Below are 20,477 nucleotides of genomic sequence, written 5' to 3' on the forward strand. Positions count from 1 at the left end.
TCTGTACTTCCTACTAGTTTGTCAAGACTAATTGTTAATCCTCTTTTTAGACACACTTTGCGAATATTGGCTCAGTTTAGGAAATTTTATGGTTTTTCCCTTTCTAGTCCTATCTTACATAATCACCTTTTTTTACCTACTATGTATGATTCAACATTCTATGATTAGTATAGGAAGGGTATTAAACATTTTGAAGATCTTTTTATTGATAATTGCTTCGCAGCTTTTCAACAACTCTCTGCTAAGTTCAATCTGTCTAATGCCCATTTTTTTAGATATCTCCAAATTAGACACTTCATTAATCCTTTAATTCCTAACTTCCCTGAAATGCCCGAGAAAAATGTTATGGATTTCTTTCTTTCTATTAATCCACTGGGTAAAGGTTTAATATCATTTATTCGTGATAAATTAGCATTCTTATGGCGTGCCCGTGGATAAAATTAGAATGGCTTGGGAGCATGATTTAAATATCTGTTTATCTGATGAGATTTGGGACTCGATTCTCAAATTGGTTAATTCTACCTCTCTCTGTGCTCGCCATTGCCTTTTACAGTTTAAGATTGTTCATAGAGCCCATATGTCTAAATCTAAATTATCTCAATATTACCCTAATATTAGTCCTCTTTGTGATAAATGCAAAAGGGGCGAGGCTTCTCTTATTCATATGTATTGGTCCTGTCCTGGCTTAGAGAAATTTTGGAAAGACGTTTTTATAACTTTATCCTGTATTCTGAATCACCACTAGAACCTAACCCTTTAACTGCTCTGTTTGGTTTTTTGGGTGAGACAGATATACGTTTGATTTCGACTAAGTGTCGAATATTATCTTTTGCTTCTCTCCTGGCTAGACGTTTAATCCTCCTTAGATGGAGAGATATTGCCCTGCCCACGCACACTCAATGGCTTAATGATATTATGTCCTGTTTAGACCTTGAAAAAATTCATTATTCAATTCTTAATTCGGATATAAAGTTCCATAAGGTCTGGGGACCTTTTATTGAGTACTTTCAAAACCTTCCTCTTAACTAAGATTTTTTTTTTCAGTCCCTTACTTTCAGCTCCTTTTTTTTGGTAGTAGGCCTTATTATCTTCTGTTTTCAAGTGTATTTACAGTTTTGGGGGTTTGAATGTCCTGATTCTCTATATTGTGTTGTGGTTGGTCTGGAGTTTTTTTTGTTGTGGGGCTTGGGGAGGATACTAATTTTACATGACTTCAATTTGGGTGCTTTCTCAATTATCTTTTTTATATTATATTATTATTGTATGTTTATTTTTGCACTGTATTTTTTTATTTTGGTTTGGGGTTTTTTCTTATCTGTAGTGTTGTAGAAAATGCATAAAAAAACCAATATATAAAAAAAATTTTAAAAATTGATATCGATTCATGAAGTGACGACGCCTTGGAATGGTTTTTTTTTTCTTTTCAGACTTCAGTCTCCAATTGTTACAAATCTTGATATTTTCTTTTTAAAATTTAAAATGTAGCTGTTGTCACATCTATTTAATTAGTAGCTTAATTATGTTGCATTGTTCTATTGAAGTGTTTTTTTTTTAATTTTCTCAATTTTAGTTTCTATCTTACATAATTTTAGTTCTTTAAAGGTGATGATTTTTTTTCTCCGGTTAGATTATTTTAACCTTAAGCAGCAGTTGATGCTGTACCTTTAAACTCAGTTTCGGGTTTGAATCAAATTCCTCTTGAATGGATTTTTCTTTAGTTGTTTTTTTTTCCCTGTGTTTCAAGATGCTATTTGTGTTTTTTTTCTTATTTTTATAATTCGGTTGGATTACTTACTTTGATGTTAAAGTTTTTATTCCTGTATAACTCAGTTTATAGATTATCTTTTTCTCGGTTTACCAACTCTAGCGGGAAGGTTGGGGTAAAGTTTTTTTTAGACCATTATTATACTTAAAGATTTACAGACTTTGAATGTATTGTTTTTTCTTGTTTGTAACTCCTAAAGCTTTTTGGTGTTTATTTCCATTACTGTATCAACAGTTGGAGTGGAGATAATTAAGATGTTACCTAATTGGAAGTCCAGTAGAGGGTTAGTTTTTCTCGTGGAGAGCTTGCTGCTTTACATTTGCAGCTTTCTTGCTGTAGGTTTAGAGGGTGTGGGTGGGAACTCCAATGCTAATATTATACATGGAATTTTGACATATTTGTACTATACAGGATGTAATTTCATCCGGTTTTTTTTTCTTCTATACTTTTGCCCCAGAATTACATATAAATTTCAGATATGGTTTAATGCCTGCTATCCTTTTTTTAAAATTATGTTCAATGGTTAGTCCATTGAACTTTGTCAGCTGGAATGTTAAGGGTTTGAATCATCCGGTTAAAAGGGGGAGAGTGGTCGCACATCTTAAACAGCTTAGAGCAGAGTTAGTCTTTTTACAAGAGACACATATTCATCACTCAGATAATTCTTGTCTTATGGCACGATTGGCAGGACAACACTTTCATTCAACTTTTTAAGCCAAGGTGAGGGGCATTTCAATTCTTATAAACAAAAATGTTTCTTTTGAGCTTCATAATAAGATATCTGATCCTAATAGTTGTTTTATTATTGTTTCGGGGAAACTTTATAATACACTGGTGGTCTTAGTCAACCTTTCTGTTCCTAACTTGGATGATGTAGGGTTTTTTGACCGTTTTTTTTTCTTCATTGCCAGAACTAAGTTCATACTCTCTTATATTGGGTGGTGACTTTAACTGTTGGCTGGATCCAGTTTTGGACAGATCTTCTTCTATCCCTAGACAATTAAGTAAATCTGCTTTATTTATTCAATCTTTTCTTTCTAATTATGGAATATCTGATATTTGGCGTTTCTTTCATCCACATGAAAGAGACTACTCCTTTTTCTCACAAGTTCACCATACATTTACTGGAATCGACTATTTTTTAATTGATTATCAATTGATCCCATCCGTCCGCTCTTGTGACTATAAGAGTATATTGATTTCAGATCATGCCCCACTTACATTGTCCGTAGTTCTCCCTGGCCTCCCTCAAGTAAACAAACACTGATGTTTTAATCCGACCTTGTTGTCAGATAATGATTTTGTAAAATTTATGGAGGATCAGATAACTTTCTTTTTAAATACTACCTGAAACCTCCAGTCAGGTGGTTTGGGATGCAATGAAAGCATATCTAAGAGGTCAAATAATTTCCTACACAGCAAATTTGAAAAGAAAGACTCACAAAGAACGTTTAGAACTGATCAATCAGATTAAAGCTATAGACCGATTATATGCCCAGGTCAAGGATCTGGAGTTATATAAGAAAAGAATGGAACTTCAAACTAAATTTAATCTTATTTCTACTTATCCAATTGAACGCCAACTTTTGGGCAGTTGGAGTAAGTTCTATATTCACGGGGATAAATCTGGTAAGTCCTTAGTTAACCAACTTAGGCACTCTAAAGCAAAACAACACATCACTAAAATTCAAATGAGTAATGGGAATATTAGTGTGGACCAGTCTGAAATTAATGATACATTCAGAAATTTTTACTCTCAACTTTACACCTCTGAATCCTTTAATGGTAATACTACTGTTATGCAATTTTTAGATGGTTTAAATATTCCTAAACTTTCTTCTGATCTTAAACATAAATTGCATGAGCCATTATCCTTAGAGGAAATATCCTCTGCTATTTCTGCTTTGCAGCCTGGTAAATCTCCTGGTCCTGATGGGTTCTGTACAGAATTTTATAAATCATTTTCCTCATTGCTCTTATCCCAACTTAGTTTATTTTTTTCTGATTCTTTTAAACAAAATAAATTGCCTGCATCATTTGATGAGGCTTGTATCATTCTTTTAGCGAAAAAAGGCAAGGATCCATTAGAATGTGCTTCATACAGGCCGAATTCTCTATTAAATGTAGATGCTAAAATTTTAACTAAAGTTTTGGCCCATAGGCTGGAGACTATTTTACCCTTAATTATCCCTGAGGATCAATCTGGCTTTATTAAAAATCGCCTTCCCTTTTTCAATATTAGACGTCTTTTTAATATTCTATATTCATCTTCATCAGGGACCCCTGAATGTGTTATCTCTCTTGATGCCGAAAAGGCGTTTGATCAGGTGGAGTGGCACTATTTATTTGCGGTTTTAGAAAAATTTGATTTTGGATATAATTTTATTAAGTGGATTAAGTTACTATATTCCCATCCAATTGCATCAGTTTTGACTAATACCCAGCAATCCCAACCGTTTGATCTTAAACATGGCACCCGACAGGGAAGCCCTTTAAGCCCTCTGTTAATTGATCTGGCTATCGAGCCATTGGCATTTGCGTTTCACAGTTGTACCGAACTGACTGGGATCTGGAGGGGCGGTTTTTAGCACAAAGTCTCTCTATACGCCAATGATTTGTTACTTTTTATATCAAACCTGACCACCTGCTTACCTTTGTTGTTTTCACTTCTCAATAAATTTAGTCAGCTATCCGGATACAAACTTAATCTACATAAGAGTGAACTTTTTCCAATAAATAAGGAAGCACAAGAATTAGAATTTCACAATCTCCCTTTTAAAGTAGTAAACAATTGTTTTACTTATCTTGGTATTATCGTAACAAGGAACTACAATCAACTGTTTGATGAGAATTTCAATAAACTTTTAAATTTTACAAAACAGAGATTAGCACAGTGGTCACCTCTGTCCATGTCTTTAATTGGGTGAATTAATGTAATTAAAATGTATATTCTCCCTAAATTTTTATACTTATTTCAATCTTTACCTATATTTATTCCTAAAGATTTTTTTGATTCTTTAGATTCTATTATCTCGTCATACCTATGGAAGGGTAAACAGCCCAGACTCAATAAAGCTCATCTCCAAAAGCCTAAAAGAGAAGGTGGCTTGGCATTGCCTAATTTTTGTTCATATTATTGGGCAGCCAATATTCGTATTATCATCTTTTGGTCCTACTTTTATAATCAGTCTGTTTGTCCAACATGGGTGGCTATGGAATTAAACACTTATAAGAAATTATCTATTCCAGCTCTACTTGGATTTGTTCTTCCTTGCCAATTGCCAAAATCTATTATTAATCCTGTAATCAGGCATACTCTGAGAATATGGGCTCAATTTAGAAAATACCGTGGTCTTTATAGTTTTTCCCCCTATAGTCCTATTCTATTCAATCATTTATTTCAACCGTCTATGCAGGATTCCACATTCCAAGACTGGTGTAGGAGAGGTATCAGGCATTTTGAAAATCTTTTTATAGACAATTGGTTTGCATCTTTTGAACAGTTGTCTATAAAGTTTAATTTACCGAATACTCATTTTTTTAGATACCTCCAAATTAGACATTTTATTAGACCTTTAATACCACATTTTCCTGAACAACCTGATAAAAATGTTGTAGACTTGTTTCTTCAAATGAGCCCTTTGGGCAAGGGCATAATTTCTACTATTTGTGTTAAATTTATGATTCTCAGGCGAGCCCCTTGAGATAAAAATAAAACTGCCTGGGAGCATGACTTAGGTTTTTCTTTGTCCGACAAGGTTTGGGATACAATTCTTAAATCCATCAATTCAATCTCTTTATGTGCTCGTCATTGTCTCCTGCAGTTTAAAGTTGTCCACAGGGCTCATATGTCCAAAACCAAATTGGTGAAGTTCTATCCTGATATTAGTCCGTGGTGTGACAAATACAAAGGAGGTGAGGCCTCCCTTTTCCATTTGTATTGGACCTGTCCTACTCTGGAAAAATTTTGGAAAGATTTTTTTAACTTCATCTTCTATATTGTCATTTGGAACCTGATCCTTTGATCACTCTTTTTGGTATTCTTCGAGACCCTGACAAGCATTTGACCTCGGCTAAACAACAAACATTGTCTTTTGCCTCCCTTCTAGCCAGACGACCAGTACTCCTCAAATGGAGAGATGTAGTTCCATCTACCCATGCTCAATGGCTTAGGGATAGCATGTCTTGTTTAGATCTCGAAAAGATTCACTATTCACTTTCTAATTCGGACATAAAGTTCCACAGGGTGTGGGGATGTTTTCTCAAATATTTTCATAACTCTCATCTAGATTGACAGGTGTTTGTTCTTTTTTCCCATGATAATCGGACCCTACATTTCCAACTTTTTTTTGACTTTTGTTTTTTTCTGATCAGGTGGCAGGCTGCCCCCCGCTTTTTTTAATTACAATATGTAGTTCTAGGGTAATAAAAGTCTATCTCATATAATGGTTGGCTTGGAGTTGGATAGGTGATGGATTGGGTGCTTTTCTTTCTTTTTCTCTTTTTTTTCTTTTTTTACTATGGGTGACTTGCTCATTTGTTAAGACATGCATTATTGTTATTTTTGTTTATATGGCAATGATACTTCTATATATATTATTGATTTTCTTTTCTTTGTTTTAGTTTGTAGAAAATTATAAATAAAATATTTTTTTTAAAGATGTATTATTCCCCAATCTAGGGCATGGACTGAGATTTGAAGGTCTACTATCCAGAGTCCTGGATCATTTCTCGGGAGAAATGACTTTGGACCCGACTACAAATTTAAATAAATAAGGAATAAAAAGCGCTTAATATAGTGACCATAAAGCTAGCAGATTGTTGGAAAATCATCCAAGTTTACAAGTGTCCTTCAATGAGAAAATCTGCCACCTTCACTTTGTCTGGCATAAATTTGACTTTCCACTGGTTGGCTTTTAAATGATGAAGGAAAGTATTAAGTTCAAATGGTAATTTGGGATGGATTATAAATGCCCGCTTTACCAGCATCCTCCTGTAAATATGATCACTCAGGTGAAGTATTTAAGGACATCATATACTTGGGGAACTCTTCACCAGCAAGTGAAATGCTTTTTAAAAGAAGGAACAAACTAAAGCTTATAAAAACATATTATTAACATGAAAATGTTAAACCTGTTTCTTTTTCTTTATGTTCCTGACTCACTATTCTAACTCTTCAAACTATTCCAAATGAGAAGTTAACTAATTGAGCTTTCACTGGCCTTTGATTAATGACAGTGCTTAAAAGGCAAACTGAATACAACTGTCTACAAGACAGAGAAGTTCTAATGAGGAAAAAAATGCAAAAAATCTAAAGTAATATAATTATCTGAAATATCAACAAGAAAACAGTGACAGGGTAAATGAAATGAGCTGCTCCTCTGTTAAGAAGGTGAGTAACTAAAGGATGTAGTTCTAAGGAACAGTGCATTCCAGTTAATTGAACCATCGGTTAATCATGCAACCGCTTATTTGGTACAACTCTGAAAGAACAAAATCTAATCAAGAAAACAGCCGAGATCCCCTTCATTTATTAGGGACACTATGCCGTTTCATTGAGGGAGCAGACTGTTGCCAAACTGTTTCTAAATAGCATCAGTTGCGTGCACTTGCATGGTCATTAAGACACTACACTGATCTTAGAGCAATCAGTTTTTAAATTGCATTAATAACTATTAGGAACTAATATACAGTTTTACAGTACTGTAGTAGCACTGATAGCGTTATAATTTCCACAGAAGAAAAATAAAATTAAAGAGCAATAGGGAGGGGCCAGGGGAATGGGATTAATTGGAAACAGCACGATGAGCCAAATAACATTTTTCTATGCTGAGATGTATAACTGGACAATAAAAAAAAACCTCCCACTAATCAAAGCAAGATCAAAGACAAATCCTACCTGGTGATAGCAAAGGATTTATAATGTATCCGGGTTTCATCTGTAACTGGTAATTGGTACTTGCAATGGAGTGTATCACTTTCCCAGGCAAAAACAGAGTCATCTTTAAAACAACTAAGGATTGTGTTACTCAGTGGAAGGAAACAAACCTGGGTTACAAAGAAAAACAAAATTACCATACATTTAGAAAGTCTCCCTTTGCTGTAAGACTGAACAATATCAAGAGCACACCTGAAGCACTATGGAGAGCTCTGATTGCCTTATCTGAGGGATATACTGAAATTGGAGGCAGTTCACTGATTGACCCCTGGGATGAAGGAATCATACTATGAGGAATGACTGAACAGGCTAGCTCCAACTATTTGGGGTTCAGAAGTATGACAAAAGATGTTATCAAAAGAGAGAAGGATGGTTGCAAATGACAAGTTAAATATAGAACCTATGATGTATGTGGCACAGTCTCAGAAAAAGGGGTTGTTTATTTAGCATATAGATGAGAAGGAATTCATTTCCTTAGATGATTACGAACTTTTGGAATTCTCTAGACCAAAATTAAAGTCAATGAATACGTTCAAGGCCATAAGTGTCATAGGTAAAGGGGTTTAAGGAAGTAATTATTTTATGCAAATACAGCATGTGAAGTACAGCCTACTGTTGCTCTTATTCCTATAATTCTTGTGATAAGGGCTCCTTCAATGACTAAATACACAGACTGTGTTTATAATATTCCCCCTAAAGGAGAATGGTTTTTAGGCGATTTGCATCAAGAGGCTTAAGGGTAAAAATTCATCTCCTGTAATATGCTCATGATAGCATTTAGTAAATGTACTGTATCAAACAATGAAGTATGAAATCACTGGATTGATATTTATGAAGCAGAGTTCAGTGCATTAAAGGTAATCACTTTAGATGCCAGTCCTCCCGCAGAAATTGCACCTCAGAGTAACATGACCCAAGGGTGAATCACAACAAAGTGTTGGTTATCCTGCTCCAGAGTACTCAGGAGAAACATGATGCATCAAGAGTTTTAACAATGCATTGTTAGTTCTGCAGGAGTGCCCATGGATCTACATGTCAATTCTCCTCTACTATTTTGTCGAATCTCAGGCAAACCCACTGGTACACTGGAGAGATGAGTCAAAAATGCATGAATGGTACCATAACTGAGAGACTACAACCATCAGGAAAGACTGCTATTTTCTCTGGAAAACTGAATAACAAAATAATGCAGATGCTGATAACTAATTATCTTGCTATTGATTCAACTAAAGTTTGCAACAATTCTGGATACATATTCTGCAATTAAATCAATAACTGCATCACAGCATTCTTCTGATGGATGTGAATGAGGATGGGCTATGACTAAGGATGGAATGCTGAACAAACAGAAGTTAGCACTGGACAGAATTTTGAAAATCAGTTTTAATGGAAAGTGGAATACAAATAGATGCAACACATACACAAAATCCTGGAGGAACTCAGCAGGTCAGGCAACATCTATGGAAAAGAGTACAGTTGACTTTTCAGGTCGAGACCCTTCATCAAGATTGGAGAAAGAAGATGAGGAGTCAGAGTAGAAGGAGGTGGAAGGGAAGGGAGAAGCACAAGGTGACAGGTAAAAACGGGAGTGGGGGAGTGAAGTAAAGAGCTGGGAAGTTGATTGGTGAAAGAGATACAAAGCTGGAGAAGGGGGAATCTGATAGGAGAGGACAGAAGGCCATGGAAGAAAGAGAAGTGGGAGGAGCACCAGACGGAGGTAAAGGGCAAGTAAGGAGATAAAGGTGACAGGGGGAAATGGAAATGGTGAAGGAGAGGAGCAAGAGGGCATTACTGGAAGTTCGAGAAATCAATGTTTATGCTATCAAGTTGGAGGCTACCCAGATGGAATATAAGCTTTTGCTCCTCCATGTCAGAATGGAAATGGAAAGTAGAATTAAAATGGGTGGCCACCGGCAGATCCTGCTTTATCTGCCGGATGGAGTGTAGGTGTTTGGCAAAGCAGTTTCCCAATCTGTCAGGTCTCACTGATACAGGAGGCCACACCTAGAGCACAGGATACAGTAGATGACTCTGACTGACTCACAGGTGACGTGTTGCCTCACCTGGAAGGACTGTTTGGGGACCTGAGTGGTAGTGAGGGAGGAGGTGTAGGGGCAGGTGTAGCACTGTTCCACTTGCAAGGATAAGTGTCAGGTGGGAGATCAGTGCGGAGGGACGAATGGACAAGGGCATCGCGTAGGGAGCAGTCCCTGTGGAAAGCAGACAAATGTGCTTCGTGGTGGGGTTCAACTGGAGATGGTGGAAGTTCTGGAGAATTAAGTGCTGGATGTGGAGGCTGGTGGGGTGGTAGGTGAGGACAAGAGGAACCCTATCCCTGGTGAGGTGGCGAAAGGAATAGGCTAATGGTAGACGTGAACAAAATGGAAGAGATGCGGTTGAGGGCAGCATTGATGGTGGAGGAAGGGAAACCCCTTTCTTTGAAGGAGGAGGACATCTCGTTAGTTCTGGACTGAAAAGCTAATCCTGAGAACAGATGCTGTGGAGACAAAGGAATTGAGAGAAGGGGATGGCAGTTTCACAGGGTGGGAAGAGGAATAGTCCAGGTAGCTGTGTAAGTCAGTAGGTTTATAACAGACATCAGTAGATAAGCAGATATATCTCTCCAGAGATAGAAACAGAGATATCGAGAAAGGGGAGGGAGGTGTCAGAAATGGACCAGGCAAATTTAAGGGTAGGATGGAAACTGGAGACAAAGTTGATGAACTCCGCATGGGTGCAAGAAGCAGCACCACTGCAGTCATTGATGTAGCGTAGCAAAAGCTGGGGAGTGATACGAATGTAGGGTTGGAACATAGACAGTTCGATGCAGCCGACAAAAAGGCAAGTATAGCTGGGACCCATGCGAGTTCCTATGGCTACACCTTTTGTTTAAAGAAAGTGGGAGGAGCCAAAGGAGAAATTATTGAGAGAGAGGACAAGTTCTGCCAGACAGAGGAGAGTGGTGATGGAGGGGAACTGGTTGGGTCTGGTGTCCAGAAAGAAACAGAGAGCTTTGAGGCCTTTGTGGTGGGGGAATGGTGGTATATAGAGACTGGACATCCGTACCGAAAATGAGTTGATCAAGGCCAGGGAACTTGAAATTATCGAAAAGATCAAGAGTGTGTGAAGTATCATGGATGTAAGTAGGAAGGGACTGAATGGGGGGTGAGATAAAACTGAGTCAAGGTATGCAGATACAAGTTCAGTGGGACAGGAACAAGCAGAAACAATGGACAGGCAGGTTTGTGGATCTTGGGTAGGAGGCAGAAACAGGAGGTGTTGTGTGAGGGAACTATGGTAGCAGTGGATGGGAGATCCCCAGAGCTAATAAGGTCAGTGATGGTGTGGGAGACCGTCACTGGCCTTATTAATTCTGGTGCTCCTTAGTGGGGTCCTGTTCGAGGGGTAAGTAAGAGGTATCTGGGGGTTGTTGCTGGGCCTCAGCAAGGTAGAGGTCAGACTGCCAGACTACTACAGTACCCCCCTACCCCCCCGCCCCAATCTGTGGGTTTGATGGTGAGGTTAGGATTGGTGCGGAAAGTGAAGAGCAGCGAGTTCAGAAGGATTGAGGTTGGAATTGGAGAGAGAGGTGGTGAAGTTGAGATGGTTGATGTGCCATTGGCAGTTAGCAATGAAAATATTCAGAGCAGGCAGAAGACCAGAGTGGGGTGTCCAGGAAGAGGAGGAGAGTTGAAGATGGGAGAAGGGGTCATCAGTACGGGATGGAGAGTCCTTGCCAGAGAAGTAGGCAGAGGCAGAGACAGCGGAAGAAGAGCTCAGCGTCATGGTGGGCGCGGAATTCACTGAGGTGTGGAATACAAATGTCAGCCCTCTGTGTACTAACCATGCACTGTAATCATTTTCTGAAGATTGTGCAAAAACCTGGGAATGTCCTTAAGTTTCATGCCTAAATCAGTTATAATATATAAATGGCAGTTAATATCTGTTAAAATATCTTAAGTATATTAATCTGCTATATTTACTCTAATATCATGTACAAACCTTTTGAATGCCAACGGATGTGTTTACATTTAATTTCCTCTTTCGTTGGAATGTATCCAAGTCCCACAGTTGAGCTGTATCAACAGACGTTGTGATGGCATATCGTCCAGATCCGTCCACAGAAATGGATGAAACTGCTGACTCATGTCCCTTCATCCAGCTCACTAGCTCTTTAGTCTCTGTCACCAGCAAAAGTATGTGGAGTGTGAAATGTTTATTGTAGTCTGACACTATTATGCATCTGTTGTAACATTACTGAAGTCCCTAGCTCCCAATTAATAGCATAAATTGAAACCACTGGAAAACTTGCTATTTTTATGGCAGATATCATATCAGCACTTAGTGAATAGGGTGGCACTGTAGTGTAGTGCTTAGCACAGCACTTTACAGTACAAGAGACCTAAGTACAATCCCCACCGCTGTCTGTAAGGAGTTTGTACGTTCTCCCTGTGACCGCATGGGTTTCTTCCAGCTGCTCCCATTTCCCCCCCACAGTCCAAAGATGCACCAATTGGTAGGTTAATTGGTCATTGTAAATTGTCTCATGGTTAGGCTAGGGTTAAATTGGGAGTTGCTGGGCGGCTTGGCTCAAAGGGCCGACTCTGTACTGTATCTCAATAAAATAAATAAAATATACACACTAACACAGAGAGAAGCAAACACAAATGATATTGAGCACTTATAACTGTCTGTTAAGAAGAAACAACAGAACTTCATGCGTTTTTTCCCCAATTAGTTTTATGTATTAGAGTTACAAAACACAACAGTAGGCACATAATGTCATGTAAGCAGCAATGAATTAGCTCATTCAACACTTGTATCTTTACATCTATGATTTAATCACTGAATCGAACCTCCCCACATGTAAAGCAGACATTTGATAGCTATAAACATTTTGGTACCTGTGTCAAAACATTTCACAGAATAATCTGCTAGAGCGACCAAGTATTCGGTATTCCTTCGGAGATTGAAAGCTAATGCTGTACATGCTTGTCCAGTTTGCTGCACCAGCTTAAAGCTAGAGAAAAATACACAAATCAGAGCTAGCACAGTGAGTAATCTCTCAAAAAGGTGGCTGACATAGTCATACAGTACCATAGCACAGAAACAGGCCCTTCAGCCTATCTAGTCCATGCTGACCCAATCTTCTGCCTATTCCAATCTACATGCACCTGGACCATAGATCTCCAAACCACTCTCATCCATGTACCCATCTAATCTCTCAAATGTTAGAATTGAACCTGTACAATCTCTGAGTGAAGCAGTTTCCCCTCAGATTCCCCTTGAATATTTCACCTATCATCCTATAGCTATGACATCTGGTTCTAGTCTCACCCAATCTGAGTGGAAAAAGCCTGCAGGCATTCACCCTATCCATACCCGTCATAATTTTGTATAAGATCTCCCCTCATTCTTCTGTGCTTGAGGGAACATATTGAAACAGTAACACCCGTCATGAGATATCAATTAAATACTAGATGTGAAATAGCTGTGAAGTCAAGCAATGGAACCACTGCAGCTCCCTACAGTGCATTTTACCACATTCCTGGTTAAGGTTGTGGTTCTGGGTGTACACAAATTGAAGTCTGTGCTCAGTCAATGCACGAGAACAGTTACGTTGATCTGTTAACCCACTCCCAAAACACAGGATCTTCCCTTTGTCAGTTAATTTATTGTACAGCAAAACTCGACAGAGCATTAACTATACATGTTGCATCTTTCATGGAGACAAAATTACAATTGCATGCTCTGGTTCAATCAGACCATTGTTTCTAACCAACATTACAGGAATGCTACAACTACTCTTGGCAGGAGTTATGATCACATTGTGCAAATATTTACTGCGCACTGCAAAATTCTTGCACTAAAAGCTTTTCTCCCCTCCCTCTCTAATAAAGCTCCTATTCCCCAGAAAGCTTTATTGAACTTTCTCGTTGCTTCTCTCCAGGCTTCAGTAGTCTGGTATAATCTATGTAAGCCAATAAAATCACAGATTTGATCCATGACAAATGGCCACTGCAAGAATTAAAGTGGACAATGATGACTTAGCATTAAAAAGTATCTACACAAAGAAATAAAAGCAGGATGCTTAGCAGAGACTTGAGGTAATTCTTTGTGGCACGTGGCAGCTAATCTACAGTAGGTCAGACAGTATATGTGGAGAGAGAAGAACAGACAATGTTTTTTGTTTCAAAACTGGGAAAAGTTAGAAATAGAACAAGTCATTAAAAAGTACCCTTTCTGAGTGAACTAAAGGGAATGGCTGTGATAGGATGAAGGCTGAAAGAGATTGAGTGACACAGTTAAAAGAAGGCTGATAGTATTTGGGAGGGGCATACATAGGGAATGAATTATGAAATATCCAGATAGAAAACAACTAAATGCTGGAAATGAGATATTAGCGTTGAATACTAAAGGCTGTAATTTTGGAAGAAGAGAAGCTGTTTCTCAAACTGGTACTGAGCTTTGTTGTTTGGATTCTGCAATCACAATGACCTGTTAAAACACATAAAAGGCGCATCACAGACACAAAGCTCAATGACGGCATGGATATCACTTAAAGAAGTTTTAAGGTCATATGATAGGGGTAAGAAGAAACAATAGAGTTATTTAGGGAATGGATTTCAGAACTCATGAGCCCTGGCAGCTGAAGGTACAGCTGCCTGTGATGGGGCAATGATAGTTAAGTTGTATGAGAGGATAGAATATATTACTATTAATGCACGTTGCCCAAATTTTTTCTTCAAATAAATAAAACACATCAAGTAACTTACCTATTCCTACTCAGGTCAAAGACATAGATATTGCCCTGATGGTCACCAGCAAGAAAGGCTTCGCCTGCAGTATCAAATGCAACATGAAGGAATCGAATAATCCTCGAGGGATAGCCCACCATATTATGAACAACATTAACTATAACACTGCTCGAAAACAAAAAAGGCATGTATTAGAAAATTTGTTAAAAGTGTCAAAGTCATAATATTACGAGAATTTTTACTCTGATAATGACTGTAGATAAACACAACTGGCCAACCTACGTTCATTATAAACACAAGAGATTCTGCAGATGCTGGAAATCCAGTTATACACAAAATGTGTGAGGAATTCTGCAAGTCAGGCAGCATCTATGGAAATGACTGGAAAGGAAGGGGGAAGAAGCCAGAAGGAGGTGGGGAGGGAGAGAAGTTCAGGCTAGGTGTTAGGGAAGCCAGGTGGCTGGGGAAAGGGGAATGAAGTGAGAAGCTGGGAGATGATAGGCGGAAAAGGTAAAGGGCAGGAGAAGGTATCTGATAAGAGAGTAAACTGGCTTTTGTGTTTATTGCTTTAATGGTATTTTCTTCAAAGCTTTGTTCCCATCATTAATTTTAAGACAAAGACTACAATAAACCCCATTAATTTGGACATTGTTAACACAGGTGCAGACATTAAACATATACTCCAGATCAGGAGTTAGCAGCAACAAAGTGGGTGAATAACCTTTCTCTATTCTGCAATTATATTCAGTAATGACACAAATACCAAACAGCCTTGAAATTATGGATTTGTAATCATATCTTCAAAAATGCAATCATTTTGACTATCATCACAGATTAGTGACCTGCATGAAACATCCACACAAGTAGATAAAACTATGGAATAACACACAAGAAACAGTGCAGATGTTGATAATCTGGAGCAACACACAAAATGCTGCAGGAACTGAGTGGGTCATGCAGCATCTATGAAATAGACGTTCTATGTTGAAACCCCATTACCAGACTGGAAAGAGAAAGAGGAAAAGCCAGTACAAAAGAGTAGGTGGAGGAGTTGAAGCATGAGCAGGCAGATGATAGGTCAATCCAGAAGGGGGGTGGGTAGATAGGTGGGTGGGGGAAGAGTGGGAATGTTGTCCAAGTTCAGTTTATTGTCATTCAACTGTACATGTATACTGCCAAATGAAGGGTTCCACCAGACCAAGGTACAAGCACAGTACATATAACTTACACGCATTAGCAAATAATACGGTGCAGTTAAAACACAAGTTAAAAAGTACATAGGATAACACTACTGGCACTTCATATGTGATGAGACCTGGGTGGTTACAGAGTTCAGTAGTCTAACGGTCTAGAGGAAGAAGCTGATTCCCATTCTAACGGTTCTTGTCCTAATGCTACGGTACCTCCTGTCTCACGACAGGACGTCAGAGATTGTTGGATGGATGAGAGGGATCATTGATAATGTTAAGGGCCCTGTGTAGGCAGCGCTCCTGTTAAATATCTCTGATGGGTGGAGGGGAGACCCTGGTGATCCTCTCATCAGTCCTCACAATCCTTCGTAAGGACTTGAATTGACATGCTTTGTAGTTCCTGTGCCAGAGGTTGATGGCAGTTGGCCAGGACATTTTTGATGACACTCCTGTAATATTGGTTACAACAGGGGAGGGGAGCCTCACTCCCCTAAATTTCCTCAGGAAACGGAGACATTGCTGTGCTTTCTTGACCAAAAAGGTGGTGTTGAGGGAGCAGATGAGACCCTCTGTTTCATGCACCCCCAGAAACTTAGTGCTCCACGGAGGAGCTGTTTATGTGCAGTGAGGAGTAGTCAGCCTGCACCTTACCAAAGTCCACAATCACCTCTTTAGAATTGTCCACGTTGACATTCAAGTTGCTGTGCTCGCACCATTCTACCTCCTCTCTGTACATCAGTTCATCGTCCTTGTTGATCAGGCTAACCACAGCCAACTTGATGATTCGGTTTGAAATGGATCTAACAGTGCAGTCATGCAGCAGAGTGTGAGCAGCAGCAGGCGGGCAGGCAGCCCTGGGGAGGATCAGTGCTCAGCGTGATAAAGCCAGAGATGTTCCTGCCAACATGGACTAACTGTGGCTTTTCCATCAAGAAATCCAGGATCCAGTTACAGAGAGAGGTGTTGATACCAGGGCAGTTTACCCACTGGCTTCTGAGGGATGATCTATTAAAAGCCAATCTGAAGTCGATAAACAGTGTCCTGGCTTATGAAGCACCACTTTTCAGATGGTACTGGACGGAGTAGAGTGCAGAGGCTATAGCATCATCAGTGGGCTAATTTGAGCAACAAGCACACTGCATAGGGTCCAATGTAGCAGGATGATGAGATAAAATACTATCTATAACCAGCCACTCAAATCACTTCATCATTGTTGCAGTCAGTCCCACCGGACGGTAGCCGTTTGGCAGGTTACTGTCGCCCTCCTGGGCACCAGGATGATGGATGCCACCTTGAAACCTGAGGGGACAATGGACTGTTCCAGAGATATGTTGAAGATGTCTGTTAGAACATCTGCTGGCTGGGCTGCGCAGTCTCTCAGCACCCAATCAGGTACTTTATCAGACCCTGCAGTTTTGTGTGTGTTGACCTTGGCTAGGGTCTTCCTCACATCAGCTGTGGACAGCTGGGAGGTCATAGAAGAAAATGGGAAAAAAAAGGCTGAAGAAGATGGAATCTGGTGAGGGAGGACAGCAAACCATGGAATAAAGGGAAAGAGGTGGGGAGGGGGAACTGGATGAAGGTATGGATAGGTGATGAGCAGATCGAGAGGACGGGGAAGGGGCAACAGGAGTGAGTGTTACCAAAGTTAGAGGCTACCAAAGCAGAATATAAAGTGCTAGTCCTCTAACTTACATCAAGCCTCAACTTGGCAGTTGAGGCGGAAGTGGACAAACAATGCAATGTGGGAATGGGAACTGGAATGAATTCTGCTGGCCACTTGGCTGTTAAGGTTGTATGGAATAAGAATCCCTCTCTTGGAAATGGTAATGTTATGAATACCATTGCATTTACATACGGTAAAACTGTAAGATTAAAATATGCATCAGTATGGTTGGCGAAGACACAGTAAGTTAAAATAAAATTTCAAGAGCAACAAAGATCTAAATCAATCATTTCAGTTCCAACTAAGGATCTCATGTTTTCATAAGGTTTAAGTTATTTTGTTAGATAATTCCAGTAGGTTTGTGAGTGTATTTAATTGTTTAACTCCAGTAATACCCATGAACAAAAAGCAGTTTATTCGGCAAAATTAACAAGAGACTTTTGATGTTTTTGGTTAGATTTAGAGTAACTTGAAAGGGACCATAGATTACCCCAATTTCTGTTTCAATTGCTTACCATCCTCTAATGAGTTAGGAAAACCTTGTTCAAATATTAGGAAGTCCAAAAGCTATTGCCCTTGATCATTGTCAGAAATGTCAGCTCTCTCCCTAGCAATCAGAACTGGACAATTTATAACCATACACCTGTACCATCATTAAAATATGTATTTCAATATCTAAACTCTGCCTGACAGTTCCCAATCCTCTGCTCATCTGCTGCTAAATTTCTCACCCATTATCTTATTACCTCCAAATGTGAAGATTTCTATCTTTGAAGCCTCAGGGCCACCTAAAAAATCGTGATACCCATGTCCTAATTCTCACCAAGTCTTGTTCACCAATCAGAGTTCACCTATACTGGTTTCTGATTTAATAGGTTATCTGCTGATGTTAGTGATTTGTTTTGGTTTGCAGAAACTGTTTGTAGTGAGAGCCAAAGAAAACTCAGTCATCTTTCTTCTCCAGCTACCAGTCCAGAAATTAGGAATCAATCCCCAGTGATGGGTCACTGGGGCTTTGTGTGGTTGTCAACCTAGTTACATAAAGTCCTAAAGGTTTAACAACCTGCCTGAAACTGCCTTGTGAGGCAACGAGTCGCACCGCACAGAAACAGCCTTTAGCACAACTGATCCATGCCAACCAAGATGCACATCCAAGTTAGGCCCACCTGCCCCCATTTGGCCAATATCCTTCCAAACTTTTTCTATGCCTATTCCTGTCTGAAACCAATTACTGGAGGACCAGGTCAATAAGAATAGTATCTTGCATTTCTACAGCATCTTTCACAAGCACAGGAGATTCCAAAGTAAATTACACCCAACAGTGGTCTTTTAAACTACACTATCCCAGAAGCTACCAGAATGATCTCTGAAAGCAGGGCAAGTGAGAGTAAATCATCAAGGGAATTTGGAGACAAGGAAATTATAAATGAGCCCAGTAAACTTCAGCTTGAATGGTGAGGGCAAAGAAATGATTCCCTACTTGCTTTTGGGGGGGGGGGTAGAAATCCCTGAAGATCATGATCCTGGTGCATGAGTCCTAAAGATACACAGTGATCAACGGGGTCCTAATTACTGGTGATGAACAGAAAGACCCTGGTAGGGGGACAAGTCCAGAACTTCCTGAAAGTCACAAACGTAAGTGGATAAGATGGTGAAGAGGCACATGGAATGCATGCTTTCATTGGTTATGGCATTGATTATAAGAGCTGGCATATCACATTGTAGATTTATGAAATAATGGGTAGGCATCGCTGGAGTATTACATGCAATTCTGTTGCCATAATTCAGGAAGGATGATATGCACTGCAAGGAGATTGACCAAGATATTGCCTGGGATGAAACAGTTCAGTCATAAGCAGAGACTGTTTAGATTTTTTTTACAGTAGAGTGTAAACTGAGGGTGGCGGGGGCAGGGAAGAACCTGGTGAAGATATGAAAAATTATGAGTGGGATATATAGGGTGGGCAGAAGAGAGTAAGAATCTCTTCTCCCCCCCTACCCCATGACAGTAGCTAGGACAAAGGGCATAGGTTAAAGGTGAGAGGTTTAGAGGGGACCTAAGGGAGAGAGCTTTTCACCCAGTGGGGGTTGTTGCAATCTGGAACACACTGCCTGAGGGGCTGGTGGAGGTGTCGACTTTCACAACGTTCAGAAAGCAACATGAAGCACCAAAGTAGAACTTCTGGACGAATTCAGAGATGTCAAACAGTGTTTGTGAGAGAAGAGGAAGTGTCAATGATTCTGGCTGAAACCCTGTATGATGAAGCAAGATGGCCTGTGTCAGAGAGGGAATAGTGCGACAGGAGTCAGAGGCGGTTGGCAGACTGAGAAGGGATATACAATCACGAGGAAATCTGCAGATGCTGGAAATTGAAGCAACACACTCAAAATGCTGGTGGAGCGCACCAGGCCAGGCAGCATCTATAGGAAGAAGCAGAGTCTCGGGCCGAAACGTCGACTGTGCTTCTTCCTATTGATGCAGCCTGGCCTGCTGCGTTCCACCAGCATTTTGTGTGTGTTGCAGGGATATAAAATGACAGGCATGTTACTCTCGATAAGCGAGGGGAAGGCGGGGAGTAGGGTGGAGATGAGAGTGGCAGGTGGAATGATAGATGGAGGCAAATAAAGAACCAGAGGAAAATGGAAGGCAGAGGTGGGAGGAGGGGAGGGTGAAGACTGAAGATAAACGGTAAAGAAGTTGTTTGGGGACCATGGGGGAGGAGCTGGAGCAGATGGAACCAGAACCAGATGAGGATGTGAAACACCAAAACGTAAAACGCTACTAATGTGGGTAAATTGGACTCCTGTAGTTAAATACGGAATGGACAAGGACCGAAGGGCGTGATTCTGGAGAAAGACGGAGTTGAAAAGCCCATGCAGTCCATCCCCACCCCCGCCCCGTGTCGGCCGGGCCCAGGGCAGAAGTTTACCCGTCGCTCGCTGAAGCCCTGGGCTTGCGGTGCCAAATCCGGCCGCGCTCCTTTTGCCCGAGCTCCGTGACCCGCTGCATCCCGCCGCCTTCACAGCCTAAGACATCGCCCGACGCTGGGAACTCCCGCAGTGAAATCGTCTCCGCCGCATTGACGGGAACAAACCGAGAGCCCGTGGAAACCGAACAAACTTAACCTCCCAACGACATAACTTCCCAGAAAGACGCATG

At 40.0% G+C, this 20,477-nt stretch overlaps 1 protein-coding gene across 1 annotated transcript in view; it reads right to left on the bottom strand.

The window, feature by feature from the left end:
- The window catches only part of tbc1d31 (TBC1 domain family, member 31), a 94,983-nt gene extending 74,506 nt beyond the window's left edge, over positions 1 to 20,477 (bottom strand). The window contains exons 1-5 of the mRNA XM_059973011.1: positions 20,248 to 20,477; positions 14,480 to 14,626; positions 12,608 to 12,723; positions 11,706 to 11,884; positions 7,665 to 7,813 (exon numbers count right to left, since the gene is read on the bottom strand). Of these exons, the coding sequence (XP_059828994.1) occupies positions 7,665 to 7,813; positions 11,706 to 11,884; positions 12,608 to 12,723; positions 14,480 to 14,626; positions 20,248 to 20,327 (671 nt within the window). The 5' untranslated portion in view covers positions 20,328 to 20,477. The remainder of the gene's footprint in view (positions 1 to 7,664; positions 7,814 to 11,705; positions 11,885 to 12,607; positions 12,724 to 14,479; positions 14,627 to 20,247) is intronic.

Source organism: Hypanus sabinus, chromosome 1 (assembly GCF_030144855.1).
Source record: "Hypanus sabinus isolate sHypSab1 chromosome 1, sHypSab1.hap1, whole genome shotgun sequence".
In the NCBI taxonomy this organism is placed as follows: domain Eukaryota; kingdom Metazoa; phylum Chordata; class Chondrichthyes; order Myliobatiformes; family Dasyatidae; genus Hypanus; species Hypanus sabinus.